At 41.6% G+C, this 22,855-nt stretch overlaps 1 protein-coding gene across 9 annotated transcripts in view; it reads right to left on the bottom strand.

Moving 5' to 3' along the window:
* Positions 1 to 22,855, bottom strand: part of LOC125761414 (uncharacterized) — a 58,035-nt gene that overhangs the window by 14,361 nt on the left and 20,819 nt on the right. For 4 of the 9 annotated variants that reach the window (XM_049422507.1, XM_049422506.1, XM_049422505.1 and 1 more), the window contains 2 exons: positions 17,961 to 18,000; positions 1,241 to 1,374 (listed from right to left, as the gene is read on the bottom strand). In XM_049422507.1, the coding sequence (XP_049278464.1) occupies positions 1,241 to 1,374; positions 17,961 to 18,000 (174 nt within the window). Of the gene's footprint in view, positions 1 to 1,240; positions 1,375 to 4,060; positions 4,797 to 4,867; positions 5,089 to 5,603; positions 7,827 to 10,756; positions 14,822 to 15,300; positions 15,627 to 17,960; positions 18,001 to 22,855 lie in introns of those variants that run through there. The other 5 variants (XM_049422510.1, XM_049422509.1, XM_049422511.1 and 2 more) reach the window with 5 other exon arrangements.

Raw genomic sequence — 22,855 nt, 5'->3', positions numbered from 1 at the left:
CCAATTAGTCATCGCACGCTGGTTTCTTCACTGGCTCAATTAGAAGATGGGCCTGGGTGAACGACGGCAGACTAATGGAAAATGAGGGGTGGGCGATTGCGTTATAGGACAAGCAACGGATGCTTATCAACAATACTTTTCTTGTTTATTAATAGCGTGATAGACAAGTTGACGCCAAAAACAATTGGAACTTCGATCGAGAGGTCTTCAAGCGTTAAGTGAAATTATTAAACACACCAAGCATACACACACACATATGTACGTCTGCGCGATTGTGCCTCCTCAAATCAGAATATTCAATCGAGAGCAGTCATGTATCTAATTTTATTGTTTCATTAGTCGCTTGGATATTACAACCAGCTTCACAACACTTGTCATTGATCTTCAGAACCGAACGGGCGGCCTTCCAATAATCGTTAGCAGGTTCATCGCTACACCGACACGTCGAGTGCGCAGCAATCAAACACGCAGGTTATTGTGCAGTAAAAGCAATTATCGGGCCTTGCCGTCCCGCTGCTCTGTCACTTTATGGAGACCGGCGATTGGCGCCAGTCGTGACGCTGTAACCCAGAACGATCTTCGAAATGTAAATTTTTGCCTGGAATGGAAAAAAGACAGCAAACGGTCCATCCATTTCGAGCTAGATCTTTCTTTGTCCGAGAGCGCAGCGATGGCATCGATTGACATCGTTGAGTGGAAGCCTTTGCTTGGTAGCTTGGAATTGGAAAACAGGGTGCTAATTTGATACAATTCACGTGTCATCTTTGACAGGTCCACATTTCCGAGCAGCGGATCCATGATAGCGGGAAGCACAAATGAGCAATGGTGGTTGGAATAATGTCGTTCATTGTCGCCAAGACGGTACCGAACAGATGTAGATGAAATCTGTACCGAACGCGGTATGGTGAGAGCGATCACTTATCTTTGCTTAAAACAACCATCTCAATAGTACGAATATATGCATGTAAATAAACAACAATTGGCAAATTGAAACAGCAAACAATGTCTAAATATTATCTCATTATGAACACATCGGAAATCATCACGAAAATAGTGCGCCGGAACGGGAGTGGGTTGTGCTCGTTGCTCAACCACGTGCTCACGGTTCTTGCGTTGCGCCTAATGGGTATGCAATCTGCACATCGTCATACAGAAACGGTTTTGCTCGATTCGAATCGATCGATCTACGGGATTATTATGTCATTTCAGCATTTTAGTTATGATTTATACATAAACTTACCCCTCTTGAGTCACGGAACAGGATCGCAGCATGATACGGATCAAGCGTACCGTCCGCTCGTAGTCCTCGCGTTGCTCCTAGTGATGCTCGCCGTCGTTCTGCTAGTTCGGCTGAAGCTCTTCGCATATGTGCGGCTGTTGCAAAGGTAAGAAGTAACGAATCTTGTTAGAAAACTGTTGCTGTTAATTACACTCTATAAATAATCGTTAAATGCATTTCTCTGCGCGATTTCTCTGTCACACTCCACCTTTGACAACTCATTGCGTTGAACAATGCTTTCAGGTGACCTTTAGCAATATCGTAACATTACGGCGTTACATGGCCTGGTGGACACATCCTCAACAACAAACCAACAGCTAGCGATATGAGGAAGTGAGTAACTGATTTGACAACGACAACAACAAAAAATACAACCCCATTCCGATAATTGATGCGTCACGCGTTCATTACCGATCCTGCAAAACTGTCCTAACCGCGACGTGGCACATTCCATGTATCGCAACGGTCCAAACAGCGATGAATGTTCTCGAGGGAACATGGTCATGGATATGCAAAAAAAAGGAACGTTTGATTTGCAAATTCGCGCCGGTATCGGGAGAAGGTCGCCAATGACCGGGCAATGTTTTTGCTCGAAGGTCGACTTTGACCGGCATAGCTGTGGAAGAGAGTGTTCCAGACGGCGCAATAGCCTAGCTAGTGTGCTCTTCGTTTTTGCATTCATTTGAACTTGAAGCAACGGGAGAACCTCTTAATGTTAGAAACCTGAGAAGGATAGGTTGGTTCAAGAGTTCCGGTTTGTTTCAACGGGAAACTCCTCCAGTTGTTCCGGGGTGGTTGTTCCCTAGAACGTCACATACTGGAACTTGATGGGGCAGGTCAGTGAGAAGTCGTGTTTGTTAGTGCGCAATTTACTCACGATTATCGGGAAAAAGTTGCCTACAAACTCAACCGTGTACTTCTGCTGACTTATAGAAGTATTCGCCAGTAAAGATTAAGATCCCCTCCAGTAGGCGGACGAATAAATTAATCCAATTACAGTAGTATATTAATTTCGATGTGGCACCGAGCCCAAACCCAACCCAGCAATTATTTATCACCATACCGTTGGGAAAAGACAACATCGACACAGGAACGTAAAAGACTACGTTTTTCCGTTCGATCAACTTCCAACCTACACAAACCGGACAAACGGACACTTCTAAACGACCCGATTTGCATACAGCGTCGTTCTCTCGTGCGTTGCGAATGTAGCTGGTATTGCGCGATCTCCACACGTCGTGCGAATGCGGAGTTTAACCAGCTCTATGTGTTTGAAAAAAACGCAGCTACTCCTAGCAAAATTTGCATAATAGCATGCTTCGCTGACGCCATCATCAGAACGCGGGCTTGTGCTGGACGTGCCTCCACTTCGTAAACAAAGTTGCCGGCTCCGTTCTTCCCGAGCACAGTTCGCGTTCGCTCCAGTTGTTTGTGTTGTTTATCGATTTCAATCCGACCACTTCTATAGGCAGTCGAGAGTCAAGTTCTCTCTATTTAACTGTCTGTATCGTGCTTCTTTTTGCGTCTGATCACGCTATGCAGCTCGGAATCGGGTGCATCAAAACATGTTTTTCGTGTTTTGTTCATTCCAAAGTCGAAAGATCCATCATACACTTGAATTTGTTTGAACGAAAGTTCAAATGATTGCTTTTATGGAAAAGAATTTGACGACTGTCCTATAAATAGATCAAATTGTAGCTACCTCCAGAAGCTCAGTTCTTTACAATTCCTATTCATAAGCATCTTTACCGGCTTCATCAACAAAGGCAGAAGATTGAAGACTTTATCCCCATCGCTCTTCATAGCACAAAACAAACAGAAGCTCTGCTGAACGAGCTTTTGTTTGAAGATTCAGGAATTCTTTACTTTGTGTCAGATTGACCGAACACACTACCAAATAGTCGGACGGCTGTCGAACATGCCAATACCATAGTAAACATCACAGCTTCCATTATCTCATTGCAGACGTGCACTGAGACTTGTTTTACCACCACGTCACTCGTTCACTTAAATTATCAAAAGTGCACCATGGATTGTGCGGTTTCGAGTAGCCGGCAAATTCCGTCTGTTTACAAACTCATGTAAACAACACCCCGTACCCGGTGTGTGCGACGTTGAACCGAACCCACAACGCGATGCAAGAAGCGAACAGATACGAAACCATTGGCAAGCGTTGTGATTGGGAGCCGGTTTACACACCAAAAATTGACTGGCCACACGCCAACGCGACATTTACGCGACGTACACAAGAGGAACAACACACGCTTACGTAAGCGCGCCGCTCGGGAAACAAACCAACACCGAAAAGTGGTCGCGGTGGACAAAACACACTGCTTATTTATATACACCCGCCAATAAGTGTCCGGACATGGAAAGGGGGAAACGAAGAAGCAACGCAAAGATTGCGCTCTGGCGCGTCTTGTAGTAGCAGAGTGATCAACAAAAGCACCGAAGAGATAATTGGCAGCTCGTTGTTGTGCCCGAGCACTCCTTTATATCTCGATTACACTTTATGGGCGTGCTGTATAAAGCCTCATAATATCCTCTAGAAGTTGCTGCCTTGCTACAGAACGAGATACGGTATCTCCCATAAAGAGGAATCTTTAAACCAACTACAAATTATGGACACCTTGAATCTGATGGCAGTATAGCAGGCAGTGTGCCTACCTAAAGCTGCCCACCACTAAAGCTGGATTCAATAGAGAAGTCCAACAAATGCTCCCCACAACTTCAAATACTCCTACTCTATTTACATAAAAGTATGTATGGCACACGTCTTACCGGTAGCAGTTTTACCTTCACGCAGTATTTTGTTATAGATTTTGTACGTCGATTCACAATCATCCAAAATTCGGCGCGTCTGATCAACGTCGAGCGAACGCGATCGCGTCCGGAAGTCTTCCTTCGGTGGAGCAATCATACCATCACCGTCGCCTCCACCACCGCTACGTCGCTCGTCCGTCGGGTGGTGATCCTCACTGATCGACGAATGGCGCGTGCGTCCACCCGGCCAAATGTGTGCCTTCTTGCCAAGGTGTTTGATCATCTCCGTGATCGAATGATGATGATGGTGGCTGCCATGGCTGCTGTTTCCACCCTTATCGCGGTTTCGCTTTTCGTGGTTATTATTGTTGGTCGAGGATTTTGACGTCGACGAATGGCCACTATCGATGCTGCTCTGGGAGATGCTTTGCGTGAGCTTGCGGGCAAAACTACTGTTATCGAATCGGTGCCGATAGCCGAGTAGCCGGTTGTTCGAACTATTCGAACTGGAAACACCGGACGATGCGTACTCGTCCAACGATTGGAAGCCATGGTTGCGCTGGAACAGCAGATTGCGCTGATGGTCGGAGGTTAACGGGTACGCCGGATGCTGATAGGCACCGGTGTGCGTGAAATACTGATGATCCGTCTTGTACTCATATATATCGTCCAGATCGTGCGGGAAGTAACCGGCAGTGTTGTAATGATGGTTCGGCGGCGAGCACGCACTCTCCAACGAACCTCGCCGAGCATTCTGTGGGAAGTTGGAGAGGATTTAGGATAAAATCTACCAGACGCACCTTCGCCAACAGCCGTTGGACTTACCGGGTTGTAAGCATTTGTTCGTGGATCTGGCGTACGCTTCGACATGCGCTTTATCCCGTTCGCTCCAGCACTCATATCAGAACATTGGCTACCGCGACTTTCCGGCGATTTGCGACCACGCGGTATCGAGACGCCAAGATTGTAATACTCCTGCGGTGACGTTGGAGATCGCACCGATGCACCGGCCATAATGTGACGCGGACTCGACGCAAGCCGATAGTCTGTTGTGTTTGGTAAAATAAATTAACACACTTATGACACTGTGACAAAGTCGTCACTCTTGAGGCAGACGATGCCATTAGCCTGCACGCGTGTGTATGAGAAAAAGACAACAAAACGCTATTGGTTTGATTGAATTTTTGTGCTTTTACAATTCAAAACACAATGAATCTACCCGCACGTTGCGTCGTGCGGGTGAGAATAAAATGCTCACGATTGCTAATCTGTTTCGCGTGGCTACTAATTGACCATTCACGGAAAAGTGTTCTCCACCAAAAATAGCAAACAATTTGTTTTGGGAACTGTTGCCTTCAAAACACACTTCCTATAACTGAAGTGTAAATTTACTAAAGCGCCACCGGGGGAGTTTTGTTTGGGAGCATTTATCCTTCTTTAAAGCATTTTGAGCTTTTTGAGCATGCCATGTTCAAGGTGCACGTTGAGAGTCTTCAGAATTTCATACACACGCAAGTAGGCAGACACTCGTCTTGGTGACTCAAAACGGTTCTGAACCTACCTTCACTTGCCAGCGATACCTGCGACTCGTCGATACTGTGCGATCGTTCGTTCGGTGGTCGTTGATGACTAGCGGAGGATGCCGACGACATTGTCGACGTAGAACCTTGCAGTACCTGATTCGAGGAGTTGGCCGAATGCCAACTATCGGCACTCGCCTGTTTCTCGAGTGCGTGTTGCCGAAAAAGATGCTGAATACCGTGCATGGTTAATCGATTAGAACTCTCTTATCTTTACTATCAAATGCAAATAATGTTAACGGAGGCTGAGGGAAATGTTTGAAATGCACTGATCACACACTGTTTCGGAATGACTTCGTGATTAATCTCACGTTCACATGAACACACACGTTGGTTGGTTGAAGCCTTCGGCAGATGGAACACTTCCTCTTCTGGAACAACACTTTTGATGCGCACTTCAGTCACATTCTGCGTATTCCTTGTATATGAACCTATCGCGATATAAAAGTACACATTAATTCGCACGCTTCGCTTGGAAGACACGCACTCTGCCGAAGATAAAGGCTCGCCGGACTGTTGATCACTTAAACTTCATCCTTGTATAACAAGATAAGAACACGCGTGGAAATTATTTAAAATCGTATCTTATCTGTATGACACTTGCGTAAATATATCCAGTAAAGTATCCCTTGCCAGGTGTTGTAATACTCCTGTTGTAAACCAGCTCTTATCTAAATGCTTGTTTAAAAATCCCTAAACGGCACGGACGATTCAAGCACAACGCATTCCACAACGGGTCGTTCGCGTTCAACAAACGATCAACGACTGAATTGCTGCGTTCCTGTGTGCTAACTGAATGATGGCTGTACGAGCGGTTTCAACCAGACCAGCATGACTTTTTTCTTCCCCATAGCTCCCCAATGTCTCCTCCTGGGATGTTAATGCGAAACGTGAATCGCAAAACCAGCTGTTGCTGCAGAATCGTATGGACGAAGGCAGTGTGTTACTGCTAGTGTCCCATTGCTTGCCTCCATAATTCCTTTCTTCAATCTACGCCCCTCATCCTCAACCACCGTTTGAAAAGCACACCTTCACAGCGCCATAACAACCCCCCGGCGTGCTAATTTATGGAGGAATCATGTCGGCTTCACACTAACTCCGCTCTACCAGAACTCATCATACTTTTTTCCTCCTAAACGTCAGAGGAAAAAAAAACAGCGCCAAGGAAACGATTTTCACACAAGGATAACACAATCATGAAAACAAGGAATTCAATGTAAAATAAAATAAAATACAGAGGGACGGATGATTGCCGGGACATGACGGGACGACCCTCGCAGCGTTACACGACGCGATGTCCATTTATTGTCGTCTGTCTTTCTACTATCGTTTCACATTTCAAAATGGCCGCAAAAAAACGCTGAAAAAGGATGAATAGATCGCTATGTTGTTAGACATCCTGATCATACCATATATGACCGTCAACAAAACACTGAATTCAAAAGTACGTTTTGCTATGAGGAAATCCAGGACACAACACATAATTGGAATATCACAACAATGTGAAGTTTTGCTCGTTATCTGGCGCATTGCATAACAATATGCGTTGATATTCTGGGTTTCTGACATATGCAACGTTCGATGGAGAAAACATGGTTCGTTCGAGATTATTATCATCGCATAATTAAACAACCTTATCATCAATGGGTTGGCAGTTCGGTATTTTCAAAATGGTTGATGAGGTATATACTCCTTCATTTACTGGTGGAATGGTGAATGTCCATTTCATCAGTTTATGTTTTTAATATTTGCAAATTTGAAAAACCTTCCTAAGTATCCAGAATTCAACATCAAATAAAAAACACAATAAAAAAATGTTTAAAACGCATGAAAACAAACGATCGATTTGGCCACGAATTTCAGCAACAAAACATTGCACGAATGTCAAGGTCTAATGGAAAGCCTGACGCTGTATTTAAAGGCACACATATACAAACCGAATCAATATACGTAGCTAGCGGGTGTGTACCATATGGCGGGATTTGTTTTTGTATCATTATGCATCGATTTAAAATCATTCTGCGGTCAAACGAAACTATAAAAAAGGGGCAACACTTGCCAAAAAAAACCAACTTGCTGAACACAAACCCAGAACAACAACGGGCAGAAAAGCATAAAAGAAGAACCAACTTCATTCGCTTATTGATTACAGTTCTACAGCCACAAAACCCTTTCCCGGTGGCGGGAGACAAAAGATGAATCGTTTCCCTCGGGGTTGGTTGCTTCATAAGACCGCCATGAGTGTTTGAAGAATAACTGCCGTTTTGTCCCGTAAAGTTTCTTCACTGGACGACGGTGAAGCGAATAGACACCAACGTTCGATTGATTGGTTGGTTTGGGTAAATTAATTCAATCATATCTAATTAAACACACCAAGGTTATGAGAGGATGCCATCGGATGAACGATAAGAGATGTGAACTAGCAGTGAAACTTTTTACTAAGTTAGGATCTCTAATCGATCGTATGGAAAAGGTTACAGAGAGGCTAAAGGAATGCTTCCAGCGCTATAGAAAAATGATTCTGATTGAATTAAACGCTGTTCATGCGTTATAATTGGTCAGTGTTTTGTTCACTGTTCAAGATTTGCCAACAAGACTAAGAATATTCTCACGAAACACTCTTCCCTTTCTTATTGAAAAGAAAGATAACTTTTTCTTAAAATTTCATTTGCATAATTTTAAATTTTCAGAAATGCTTAACGAAATAACGAAATAATATACAGTTCTTGCAAAACCCGACACCAAACTTCCTCTGTCGATTGCACCAAACTTAGTATGTGCACACACGCTTAACATAAGCAAAACCATTGTACAGAAACATTGCAATTGGAAGAAAGAAGAGGTGAAAAAAAAATAAAAGAATTTCTTCTCAGCGTTCAAATGACGATTGACGGTCATGTTGCAATTGCATTCGTTTGCAAAATCCACGAATGCTATCCCACACCAAGATCAGTTGACAGTCGGTGAACACCGGAACGGTTGGCAAATGGAATTGCATGTTTCGGGTTATTTTTATTTCTATTTTTTTTTGTTTCTTTTTGCAGTATTATTCCGTTTCATTTTCTGAAACTCATTTTATTTCCCTTCACACCAAAATACCATACGTTATGGGGAATGTACTTGAGAACGAGTGTGGAAGCGTTGGGTCATAAAAAAATAGCCAAGAATGCACATAAAAACGATCCCCAACTGGAAAGTAAAGCGATTAAAACAAAATTAAGCCCCACAACCAGAACCAGACAATTTGACGCTTGTCCCTTAGCATAAGCATGTGGGACAAGTGAGACTGTAGAATAGAATTAAAAAAGATGAAACAAATACATGAATTCGCATGGAAAGAAGTAAAAAATAATGAAAATAGGACGTTGCAATTTGCTTCAAAATCTCATATGGACCAATCCAGCCTTTTATTGGACTGACTATTATCCAGCTAAGAGGCAACTATGGTTAAGGAATGTCTGCCTGTCAAGATTTCAGATATAATAAGCGGAACAATAACTTCCCCTATATCGTGTTGCACACATATTAAAATATGCTCTGTTGATTGCAAATTAAATCTCCCATTTTCTACTTCCAAAGCGTTAATGAAGAAATGATTTATTACAAGCTTCGTCTATCGCGTCTCAACGATGCTAGATCACCACGTAATAACACAGACACTCGAGATGATGATGATAAGGATGGATAAATCAATAATGTCTAGGCGCGTGACCAACCGCAAGAAATGTGTCTGTCAGGGAAAACTGTATCCCAATAAGCAAACCTTTCTGGGATCATGAAATGGTACGCGAAATGAGTAAGCTTCCCGTACAAGTGGTGAATAATAAATTGTAAAGAAAAGTTCTTTGTTTATGTACCGGATAAGGGAAGTTCTGTAAAAGAAAACAAAGTTTCCGTTTTCCATTTTTCTCTAATGAAAGATTCAGAAACTAATCATTAGCAATCGATTTTCTTCAAAAACTTAAAAATCTCCGCATTCTTACTCCGGTATGAGAAAAAAACACACATCATCATCAAGTAAGATACAATTTCTTTCCTTTTCTCAAAACAACCCCGAAACAAATGTGGCGAGACACCGGAGACCGGCGCTACATAAAATCGCCAACAAGATGAGAAAATCGATATCAGCATCATTCGGCTACTCGCGTGATCCAACGCGAATCCGACACAGCGTTGTGATGAAGGTAAAGGTGCGCCCCTTTGGACGATGATGGAGAGCCACTTTCGGCGGTAAAAGCGCTTGACGATGGAAATCAAGCAGACATCCTGATGAATCTCTCTTTTGAAGCATTTTATAAATGTATCCCTTGCCCCAAAACGCTCAGCCGACACAGCCCATTTGCGTGCGTTTCCGCCCGATGACAGTTGTGAGAATGAGAACACAAATATCTCACTCAGTAAACCATCACGAAGGGTGGGAGGATGGATTCTCATCCACACAACATTCTTCCATCTTTCACGTATGTTCTTTAAACGAAGGAGCAACGGAAATTGACCAGTTCAACGCACCTTTTTGTCGTTCAGTAACAAAACAAATTAAAAGTTTGTAACATTTTTTTTATAATCGTACATACAAACCCAAGTGAGTAGTTTATCTCACCGTTGTTATCAGGTGCTCTACCATGTTTAAACATCAAAACAACATACCGAAACATCTATCTAAATAAAAAGAATGTTCTATTTAGATAGCGCCAACCTCATTGTGATAAGCGTCCATTTATGTGTGGCTCCACGATATCGAAAGAATTCTTCACACTGCTGACAGTTCGCGTCCATGTGCGATTGAGTGGAAGAGAATTTCACCTAGAAGCTCCAGAGTCACATGGTCACTGTGTGTGGTTGCGTATTTTAAGCTAGTATGCGTGCGTATTTCCCACATTTCCACCCAAAATATTTAGGTCAATGCGGAACGGGGGGGTTTTTCCCTCACGTGTGTTGCATCAGTTTCCTTCATCGTCGATCGTCGTAATTCTCACAAATTCTAACTTAGAACCTCAAACACTTCAAATCACATTATCAAACACCAGACGGTGCGCGCACAAGCAAACGGGAGCCTAGGTGCATTTTTGGCCACTCTTATATAATAGCGTTTGTTTATTTTCGCCAAATCGGAAAAATGCCTGTGCAATACTACCTTCTCACCGTTTCACCATCACTGCACGTGCTACACACCACGGTTCATTTCGGGAGGAGGACGTCATCAACCTCTATCTCCCCGCTCTCACTCTTCCGTGTCTCGTGCGACCGTTTGATAGCGATTCTTCCGGTTGTGTCCGATTCGTGCGAGTTTCAAAAGCGTATTGAATGGGTTTTTGCTATGGCGAGATGTTCCAAGCCACCTTACGGAAAGGTACACTCAGCTCAACTGTGCACTCATCTCATCACACCGAGTGCAAGATAACTGAGCAACCTCAAGATGAGGGACACGCTACCAAAAATATGTCCAGTGGAATGAAGGTTGGCGCGAGGCCACCCCTAGCATCGGTACCGAAGAGTCACGAGACTTGCGTGAATAAGCTCTATCGCTGGAACGCTGGTTTTGATGGTTTCAGCAACAAATTTTAAAGTGTCGTAGGACGTCCATATCTTGAACTCTTCGAAAACTTTTTCATTACCGCTAGACGCTAATGGTTGGCGCCACCTTGTACATAACGCATTGGTAGTTACTTTCAGTTGTTCAAGGTATCGAACGAGTGGTGGCAGTTTTATGGAGGCCCTTTACTGAATGAAAATAGTAAACAAGTCGCCGGCACCGAGTGTAATACACTACGACGTAAATATTACAGGCCAACAAAGCGAAGGTACATGAAATTGGTTCACGTGCAACAAATTGATAAAGTGGTACAATAGAACTATGAAACAGCCTGAGTTAATGTTATTTTGCTACTAGAAATCCTGCTTCTCTTCCCTATTACTTACTCCGAAAATTCGACAAAAAAAGCATAAAGACAAAGAGTACAACAGAGGTTTTTGGGGACTCACTTACTTATGCTACGCGCTTGATCAAGTTAATCCACATCAAGCGTAAAAGCTTTTTAACCCTCTTGGCGACCATTTCAAATTTGGATTGCTATCGGATAACTCAACAAGAAAATCAGGAAAATTCAAAACCATTACCCTGACACGGGGAGATTTAAGATTATTTTTCCACTTGACTGATTTTGTTCCTCCAAAAAAATGGTTTGAACGATGAACCTAACAAAAACGGGGAAAACAAGTATAAACATTTATCGGAGTGTCCCATCATTTCTTTACAATTTTTTTTGTGCAAGATTGAAGCTTCTTGATATTGAAAACGCTTTAAAACACTCTATATTCGTAGAAGAAACGACGCAAAACATCATACTGTGTGTGTGGCCTACGTGACATTCGGTCGGATACACGCTTTTTTCGTATTCTCCCGCATAGCTGGAGAAGCGAAACAGTGCCAAGCGCGGGAAAATTCCTCACGTAAAACGCTTGCAAACGATGCGCAGACGCCGCACAGCTAAACGTTTCCAGCCGAATGAGTACGAGAGTGACGATTAGAAAGAGTACGCAATACGTGTGTGTGTGTGAAACGTTGTTGAGTAACTAACAGAACGATGAAAACAAAAATGCTTCAAGGAATGTAAACACACGCCGTCTCGGATTGTGACATTCTTTCATCGCAAGCTTTTCATCGTTCACTGGGAAAAGCGACCGGAATGACTATGGTGAGTTCGATCATCATGAGAAAATGAGTGCCACACCACAACACGCGATACAGTGTTATCTGAGGGGAAATGTGTTCCGATGAGGTTCGGAAAATTAAAAGTGAGAGTGAAACCGTGTCCTTGAGTGAGGGAGCGAACATGGATGGATGACTTGGCGTCTCCATCGTGGGGAAGGTTGGAAGGAAAAAGGTGACAATTTCCTTCCTCCCGCAGGGGTTTTTTTTCTGCAGGATGTTATCGGATGAGAAATGGCTTTTTTTGAGGTAATTTGAACTGCCATTGCTAAAGGTAGATGAAGAAGGAAAAATCAACTTCTCATACACGCACATCCCCAGCGGACTCTTTATTTTACGAATAAGAAAATGGCTGTGCGATTGGCAGATTCACTACGAGCTTTTTTCTGTATGTTTCCTATAAAAAAAATGGGTGAAAGGATCTATAGTTTTCCGTACCATCCTACTCGCTTGTTGCATTTGTTTTGACCTTCCGTAGTGTAATTTGTTTGCTGCTTCTGACACCGTTCACTGACAATTTTCTCATGGCATTCCTATTGTGCTGTCACATTGTGAATAGAAATCTATTGTGCTTCTTTTGCTTCTCAGCAGAATTATCATTGAAGGGTTTTGCGAAGCAACATCCGCACTTGTGTCTTCCCTTCGTGGACAAGGTTACGGTTTGTGTAGCAAAAAAAAACCCCAGAAAGATAAAAACAGGTCGTACCGCTTTTAATGCAAAGACTATAAAGAAGAGGCAATACATAATGCTACCAAGAAAAATTCCGCAAGGGTAAAAGGCAATGCGCGTAAGCTTCTTCCGGTGGGTTTCTGTTTTTCCGCTCGCCGGATATTCTTCTTTCTTGGGCAAGCATTAAGCCAAGGATCTACAAATTACGCTTGTCAAATTACGGTTAACGGGCAACTTTATGCTGGTAACGATTAGACATGGTGTGGACACATGTTCAGAACACTGAACCCCCGAGGTTTCCGGGAGTATATTATACGGGTTTTCTCCGAAATGTTTTTTTTTTCCTTTTTTTTCAAGGACAGATTTCTTCGTGTAGGATGCAAAACAATCGTGTAGGCAGCAGCATGTTGGCATAAAGTTTAATCTTAGTTAGGGATATTGTTCCCAGAAGGTACAACATAAATAAATTTGTACAACATTCTCTTTTTGAGCGCATTTGAGCAAAATGAATGGGACAGATTTCCAATAAACAACGATCCGATGAAAGTGTTGATTATGCTAGTATTTTTACTTCGGTTTACCTTTCTTTTTCACTAAATAAACATTTGTGTAATAAAATAAATAAAATATTTGTTTCTAAGTCCTCCCCCATAGCCTACACACAACCGTAACTGTTTGCTGGCAATAATATTGGGTGACATTCAGACTGAAATAAAGAAGGGTTTTATGTGTCAGTTTCATCTGGTTAAGATAATGCATCAATCAAACGGCGGGAGAAACCTAATTAATTTCCCATTAGGATGATCGATTGGCTTGTTTTTGCGATGGCTTCTTCTTTACGAGGTAACGTAAATGAGAAGTAAACATTTTCATTGCAAGTTCCAAGGCGAACCATCGAATGGAATGTACATTTGTATGTATGTTTTTTATATTGTATGGAACTAGACTAAATTTAAGTGTAAAACAAGGGTTCACAATGAAAAGAATAGAACATTGTCTTTGCTTTTGTTATGGCAAAAAGTGGCAAATACATTATATTCGAACAGAAAGATACGAAACAATGATACAAAAAAAGAATTGTAAATTTACTTTTGAACCTTTCGCTGCCTTTTTAAGACCCTTCGCAAGAACCATTTTCCGGTCCAAACGGAAGCAATGAAATTAGGTTTTCTTTGGAATCAATTTTATTCAATTGCAAACTACCGAAACAGCCAAATGGAAATCTCCGCCGAATAGAAAGGCATTAGACAGCAAAAATAAAAGGAAAATAAAAGCCTGGAAAGACAAAACCAGGGTCGAAAGGAGGATGAGAAAAGAGTTATTTTTATTCCCGTCTAGATCTCGCGATGTCTCCAAACAACCGTGCTGTCTGACACACGTGCGGTTTTATTTGTCACAATGAACCTTCATGTTGATACTTTATTTCTTTACCACTAACGCACTCAAACACGCACTCATATAATGTGTCCCGAGGGAGACAGTATAATTGATCTGTTGACCAAGGGCGCCAATTCGGACAATTAAATTTAATAGAAGATGAAATTGATTGCACAATAAACATCACAGATAGGCGTACGTGTGAAGACACAACAATAAAAATCTGTTGTGACATGCGTGGAAGAAGATCAATGATCGAAGAAACAAAGCCAACGTATAAACAGCGCCCTACGAAAGTGTGCGTAAAGTAAAACGTTCAACAAATGCACGCATTTAGAGAGTGTTTCTGCACTAGCACCTTCTCACGATCACGATCATGCGTAAGAGAAGACCCTTAGATCGTGGATTGGTTGTGATCGAGTGCAAAAGAGACGCACGGAGCTGAATAAATGCAGCTTAGTTTGGGTAGGGGGGTGGGATCACACACCCTATTCACTCACTGCGTAAACACCGTTGCGTTTGACGTTGCGTATAGAAGTATAGTAGCAGCATGCGTATTAGTGGAGCGCTCCACACATCTGGAGGTTACTGTGCTCTCTCGGTAGGGGCCGATGGCGGAGCGTTGAAAGTCACGTAGACACCGTCCGGTGTGGAAGGGGGCGATATTTGGGTATTTCACCGAAGAGACTTCTAGAGAGCACGGTTTCATAGTGTTAAATGGAATTTTCCCAAAAACCTAATAAAACACGCAACAAACAATAGGGACGCGTGCACGCACACAGCCAGCACTTTCCACACTCGTTCAGTGTCTTACAGCAATGATAAGGTAGATTTGTTTGTAGAAGAGAATAAAATGGAACCACGATGATCGAACACTATTGTTGCCGCTAGCACTATGTATTATGTTTGCTTATCACCGTACCACACAAGGAAGGAACACAATCCGTGTTTTGATTTGAATTCTACAGTGAAACACCTAAGCACTCAATTTGAACTTGTTATAAAGTAAACGTAACTACGCAACCGATACAATGGAGTAAGTTTGAGCTTCGTCTTTCACTTTCATTCGCTTCAAATACCAAAGAGCAAATGGGTGAGACGCGGATACGTTGGACCAAACTAACCCTAACGTCACTGCACTATGGGCGCAAGGCATAGCTCGAGTTGCACCTGTCATAAATGTTTTATTTAGTTTTCCTTTGGTGGTTAAGTTTATTATTAAATTATTCTAAATTCACCAACATCATTTTGCTGACAGGCAGGAGATAAATATAAAGAAAAGTGTTTTATTTACATTTTTTATTTTTTTAAACTTCTTCCTTTTCCAGGATAACTCTTCCCATAGTACTATAAATAAGCATTAAAAGGAACGATCAGATTCCTTCACGCACACATTGTCAGCACATGGTTCACACGCTGTTCATTGTATTAAATAATACGTTATGTGTGTTTGGGTGTGTGTTGCATTCATAGTCCAAAGAAATCACGCAACGCACACAATAACATTCCTCGAATGCGGCGTTAAAGGAAAACAAACCCCTTCTTTGCTTCTCACGACGTTCCGATTCCTTTGCTTTCAGCACACGTAAAAGATATATTTTTTTCAGTATGGCCTGCATGGAATAATGCAATTTTTGCTAAATAAACATAATTATTCGTTCTGATTTTTTTGGAATAACTCTGTTGTAGAAAATCATCCAATTAAATTGAATAAATAACAATAATTCATGGATCACAAGAGATAAACCGGCTTTTCACCTTTCGGATGCCGTCAACATCATGTCGGTTCTTTCTTCTGTGTGTGCAAGCTGCGCAATAAGGACCACATGTCTTCCTTGTTTTTTTTTCTTAAGAAAATTGATCACCCTTCCGCAATAACCGGTTGTTGTTGATTTTGTTCTCTCTAGCGTAGTTGAAAGGTGTAGTCGGCGTACGAACTGTGTGTTAGTGTGTCATAAGGGTTAGATAATATTTAACGGAATAACAGGAAGAGAGATGCTTCGACCCTGAACGTTGAGGAACTGCTGAGATAGCTAATACACGATGCCAAAACATGAAATAAACAAACAAGTTAACCAGTTTTCACCGGCCCCCGGCAAGGCGTTATGGTGGCAATAAAAATAAACACAACAATGTAGAAGTTGTAAGCAGTGTTTTGAACTTCTCCTCAGTGACTTCTCTTCAGTGAATGGCTCTTCAAAAATTTGTACAACGATATTTGAGGTACATTTTACCAATGAGTCATACTTGATAAACACACTCGATTCGTTACGGCCTTCGGTTCGGAGCAGCAAAGTGAAGTTAACAAAATCAATGGCAGTTGTGTTTTCCGGTAGAAAATTATATTCATTTTAACCAACCCTCGGCTATGTTTTAGGTTGTTGCTGCAATATTTAGTTTCAATAACAGGAAATTCTGTTGAGAAGCAAAAAAACACAGGGCAAGAAAATCGCAAGGAAGGTGTAGCAAAAGCCGACGACTAGAGAACAACCGAGGAAAGTAAGACGCAATCGGCAAGAAAACAAAACAAAATTCATACAACTACGCACACACACCCTGCTACGGTAAAACCATTTCAAGGTTACTCTAAAATACAACAAGTTCCTACAATGGACACTGTGTTTCCTCTTCTTCCTTCCTTCGTTTGTTTATGTTTCGCTCGCACCTAATGACCAGCACCAGCCGGCGGAATTTTACTCTGTTTCCCATTTCTCAACACACGCTTTGCACGCAAATTTATCGTATTATTTGCTTCATTCAATTTCGCTACATTTTTCTGTTTAAACCCTACGTAGGGGCGTAGTATTTACCATCCCCTAAAAACAGTGCGGTAAACACATATTTCGATGAACATAATATTCAACCTCACGCACACTATGCAAGCCAGGAGGCTCGTTAGGTAATGCCAATGCAATGCAGCTATGCCGATGTGTGCGTGCCATCTGTCATAGTACACCACACAGCCGGTTGAAAAGCTAAACCAAAACAAATGCGTAATCAACCCTTCTGATCGGATGATAGACTCGCGTTCGGTTGTCTCTCGTTTATCCGGGTTTGATGATATGTTTGAGGTTCCACACACTTTCCACATTCCGAAAGAAAATTATTTATTTATTTAAATATGACGGCTTCAGCAGAATCAATCAGTAATTTAATCACTAAAATATTAAATTACACGTCAAACTTCTTGAAACAATATTGCTTTAAAATTTGATTATCCATTTTTCGACAGCTTTACTTTTGAAATTTTATGTAAATGATTATATAATCGATGAAATGAGTTTTGATTTCGAAGTTCACGTACGTAAACCGCGAATTAAAACTCATAGGAGCAAGATGCAGTTTAAGCGAGAAAAACATAAAAAACACTCAAAACGACAGATTGCACGTACAGGAAATTCTCAATTGCGTGAAACCGCCTGTATGCGCACTAGACCGGCGATGGTATAAGTAAATAAATACTTCATGTTATTTGTTGTCACTTAAACTTGACAGAGAAATGCATTTAACGTATCATAGAATTTATATCTGGTTGATAGTAAGAGCACAAAACAAAACATTTTCAAAATTATATTTACTTACATTGGACGGCTAGCTGTTGCTGATGCTGTGCGGCAGCTTTCTGTAAGAACATAGGAGTAAGAAATGGAAGAAAATTAAAAATATGTCAACAAGATATACTTTTCTTCAGATAAAAGAGATACTCTTGATGTGGTTTATTGATGAATTCGTTTGTTTAAACTTGAGTTTACAGTATTATAAGGAAGTTTATTACTCCCCTCCAATGCTCAATGATAACTTGCACCTTTAAAGGTATGCTAAGTGTTTTCAAATTGCCAATCTCCGACAAACCCAAATCTACAATAATACATTTATACTAATTTAAGGTAACATTTTTCTTACAATCATTAATGCCTGTATTCCGGACTTCTGGAGCGCTTCTACATCCAACGAACGGCTACGATGTTGACGACCGGGAAGTTCCATACCACCCGATTGCCGCTTCAGCAGCTTATTTTTCAGGTAGGTCGACATATTTCGACCAGATTGTGCTAAGCTATTTTCCACCCACTGTTTCCAGTGGTTCTGTCACGCACGGTTGCTCTGGTGCAAAGATTTTTTCACATCCACACACACTATAATCCGTGAACACCACTTAAGACACTTTGGTTGTTGTTTATCAAACGTTATCTTTACGTTACATTAATTACGTTACAACGTTACATTAAACGTTACATTAATTTCCAATGCACATCACTAAAGAATGATAAAACATCATTGTTTTAACCGACTGTCAGTACGATGCGGCCACTGCTATTTGTTACCACACTCAACAACCACACTGTTGAGCCCTGGTTTTCTGGTTCATTACTACCCAGTAGTTCCAGCGAGAGAGAGAGAGAAAAAAAAAGGAACAAATTGGACCGAACACCCTCAACATGGCGAGGTAGCCACTTTATCACATTTCATATTCATACTCGGGCATCTAAATGCGCATCCACAGACCGTCCCATCCGTCCACCTGCAGCAATGTGGAGCACCGAGCACTGAGTGCTCTGTCTCTCGGCGTGGGTAAACAAAACAATTGCAATCGAAAGCAATGGATAAACACGCAGAACGGAACTCCAATTGGCGAGGGCCGCTAGTCTTGTGAAACCACTTCCGTCTCACCGTGCCTGATGAATTGATAAGTGCTAGATGAAGGGAAACGCTCGTAAGACTTCTGGACCACTTTTGTTGCTTATGTGCGTCATTTTAAGTGCTCCGTTTCATTGCCATGCTGAATGTTTCTAATTCGGAACGCGCTGCAAAGGATGCACACACTTGATAAAACCGATCCTTTCCGAGATGCATTGAGAATCCCTGACGCAATTGAGGTGAAGGTTTACGGTGTGCAGCGATAAAACAACATATCAATTGACGTGGTTTAAGAGCTGACAACAATCAACCTGGCTGTTTGTGCCGATCGTAACATGCCAGCGATCCAGCGAATCATGTGTATCTATACAACTGGTGTATGAAATGTACTCATCTCCTTTGTCCAACTCATAAAAAGAAAGATCTTTCATAAAATATCACTTCATAAATGTATTTACCCTAAACAAATATATTCTTATCGCTTTGTTTTTTTCCTCTCTTCATTACGTACCTATATTTGTGCGTCTGATAAACTCACGTGTTTTTTAACGGAGACATTGTTTTTGATTAGAATGCAAAGATAAGCCATTCCACATCAGTACACACGCGTAAGCTGCTGATGATAACAGCAAAACATTGAAGAAGCGCCAAAATTTTCCGCAATCGATTATAATCAAAACCCGGGCAACAGGTCCAATCGAAGTGTCTTATCAGTAATTTTGCTCTTTTATTGCCTTGTATAAGTATCTACTTATCTGCATTGAATTTCTGTCAAGATTCCGTTTTTTTTTTCTTCTGGAGATAATTTGGTTTATCTGGGCATTCGTGTAGAATGATCTAGTCGATTTGGTTGTTTGTGCAATTTGTGTACTATTTGAAGCAATTTGTGAGACTTTTGTTTAAATCAGGTCTAACCCACAAAGGATGATGATTATTAGAATAGCAAATTCCAAGTATAAAAATTAAAGAACAGAACAAAACTGGCATCCATTCCACCACTTGTACCAATATATTTTTGTTTGAATGTTTCCACTCTTAGCATCTCGCCAGACAGCTGAGATTACAGCTAGCGACTTTAATTACGTGTAAAGGGCAACGCGGCAAAAATCACGAAGGGTAACTCCTAATCGATGTCACCATCCTACCACACACGGGCACGGACCGTCCAAAGACATTTTGTTCCGCACGAGCGCGAACAAAATCTAATCCACCGCAGATCGTCTGAAATTACATCGCCGGTACTGACGACGGGTTGTCAGTTGAGCAATTCTACCTAAGCACATCGAAACAGTACACAAAAAACCCATACGTTCAGGTACAAGTGTTCCGCAATTATAAAGCTCATACACCACCCGTTCGTACCACCCGGATGGTGCATATATTAGATCAACTTGTCAACCCCATCGTTCCGTACTGTGTGTCTCGTACGTTTATCATATATCTGCGGGGAGGGTTGAAAATTGACTGAGAACGCCACGTCGGAAATGCATCTCCCTACTGACAAAACCACAGACACGTGTTTTCGGTGCATCAGTATGTCCGTCGCGGTTTGTTTTCTTTTATTGTTACTTCCCTCGGGAGCACATCACATCATGTAACGTATGCAAATGCCAATAATACACAAGTACACATGGCTGGAGGTCTTTTGGGTTACATGTTTCGTAAATGATAAGCTGTTTCATGTTTTACAGTGTATTTCTGGAACTTTGACTAAATTTTGTGCAATTCTAGAATACCTTGAGGTAATCGTAGATTATTCTTGTCATGAAAAAAAAACAAGATCCTATGAACCCAACCGATAGAGAACTAACGATGTGTGCTCTACTTTGAACTCTCGAACTGATCGAATTGAAAGAATTTATTTTCCGTTCGCAAAATAAATAACCAATTTCGCCACAAAAATAAATCTTTCGTGATGGAAAACCTCAATATAGTATGAAATAAATATTTACGATTTACTTCGACCGTATATTAACCCTCGGTTGGTTGACTGGCCTCCTCGGACGTTATTATTGTTGGTGTATTTTTTTTGTTGCATCAAATATGATCGTTGGCAATAAGAAAACAGTACGCTAAGTGAATGAAGCTTCTGTGTCAGGGAAGGTGCTAATCGAGGGAAGAAGTTAACGATCTGCTGCACTTCTCCGAATGGCATAGTGGACAAGCTGGCTGTTAACTAATAGAGCAGAATAACGCTTTAGCGAACACACTTGACCCTAAGCTGCCAGCTAAACAAGGTGTCAATTGAACGGGAACGACAACTCAACCCATTCATGTTGCGACAAGGCGAAAAGTGAATGAAACAATACGCAACGTTCGATTAGGGACAACACATATTAGCGAAATGTGTTACTAAAAATAGGGAATCGTTGCATAAACACTACACCAACGTCATCACACGCAGGAAGCAGCAATTAAAGTCCACTTCCGTGTGGTATACCAGTGTTCGCCTTTGGAAGTGAACGAGAATTGAATCTCACTCGAAGAGAGTTTGTGTTCTTTTGGAGCATATTTTTTGTTATCAACAGACAAATAAAAACCCTCTTCTAGCACCGGGTGATGCTACACGCAAAGACTCATTCGCACTATCAGCTCTTAAGAATGGTAGTGAAGAAACAGCTAACGTAAACACGAGATATCGAGCAGTTAAATATTAGCGTTGTACCACAGAATCAATATTATTTCGCACAAATTTATCACCAACAATGCGAGTTATAGTTGGAGCATTCTTTGTTCGGGATATTGAAGATTTTATTTTATACCCTCCCTCAAGGACTCGGGAGGGAGCAACAACATACGCGATGGCAGAACACAACATAAACACTGTTTCACTGTTTGCAAATGAGATTAAACTGAATGTTTGGGGGTAGACTTTACGACACTTTCAGTCTCCAGTGTCTGGTTGTGTTTCAGTGGAGTTTTACGGCCAATTTTAATATTCGCTAGTAATGGTACTAACGATTACCTTTCATACTGTAGTTACAAGATCACTAGTATATTGCTGCTTACAAGCATTTAATCTTACTGTTCAAGATTTTGCTTGAATATTATATAAATAAGCAATTCCTCTCACTGACAAACATTCAACAGGATGTTACGAAACGATCAACAATTAAATACTAATGAAAAAGAAAATACACCTTTTCATCGAAGCTCCCCGCTGAAAGTTCATCCGGTAGAGAAACGAAAGAAAGGCAAACAGTTTTGAAGTGATTTTGTGCGATACCCCTTCGCACTGTTGGCTGTTAGTTGTGTCCCCTTTCCTGCCCCGTGAGCAGCAACCATTATCGGACCCGAAGTTTAGTCCTGTTCGCAGTTGTCCAGGTTGTCCCAAGCGTTGTCCCGAGGAGGTGTTGAAGAGGCGATAAGCCTTGGGGTTACTGTTTACCGCATCCCAGGGATCGCAACACGCCTGCGATAATGCAACATCGCGATGAGTTCACTGCGCATGCAGTTGCAACCTTCCGAAGCTGAAAAGTAGCTACTGCGAAGTGCATTGAGGGAAACCGATCCATTCCCTCTAAGCGAATGGGACTACGAAGGTAAACATACTTGATATCTGTATAGCTGTATCAGCTGGGAAAGGGTCTAATGGGCAAATGGATGCTCCCGGTACTATAATCCTTGCAATCGTAGATACACGCTTTCAACATTACAGACACTTGTCACCAATGACTCAACGAGGTAAAGTTGTTTGGTTAAATGTCAATTAAAACGTTTACAAATTTTGAAGAGCCATCTGCAGCTAAAAATAGTGTTTTGTTAACAGTGGCAACCTCGAGTACTTTAAATGCAGCTTTATTGCACACATACGTTCACTGACGATCGAGTAGGTGCAT

Source organism: Anopheles funestus, chromosome 2RL (genome assembly GCF_943734845.2).
Source record: "Anopheles funestus chromosome 2RL, idAnoFuneDA-416_04, whole genome shotgun sequence".
NCBI lineage: Eukaryota > Metazoa > Arthropoda > Insecta > Diptera > Culicidae > Anopheles > Anopheles funestus.
Note: the sequence above shows the minus strand (reverse complement) of the source record. Positions and strands in the feature narration are given on the sequence as shown.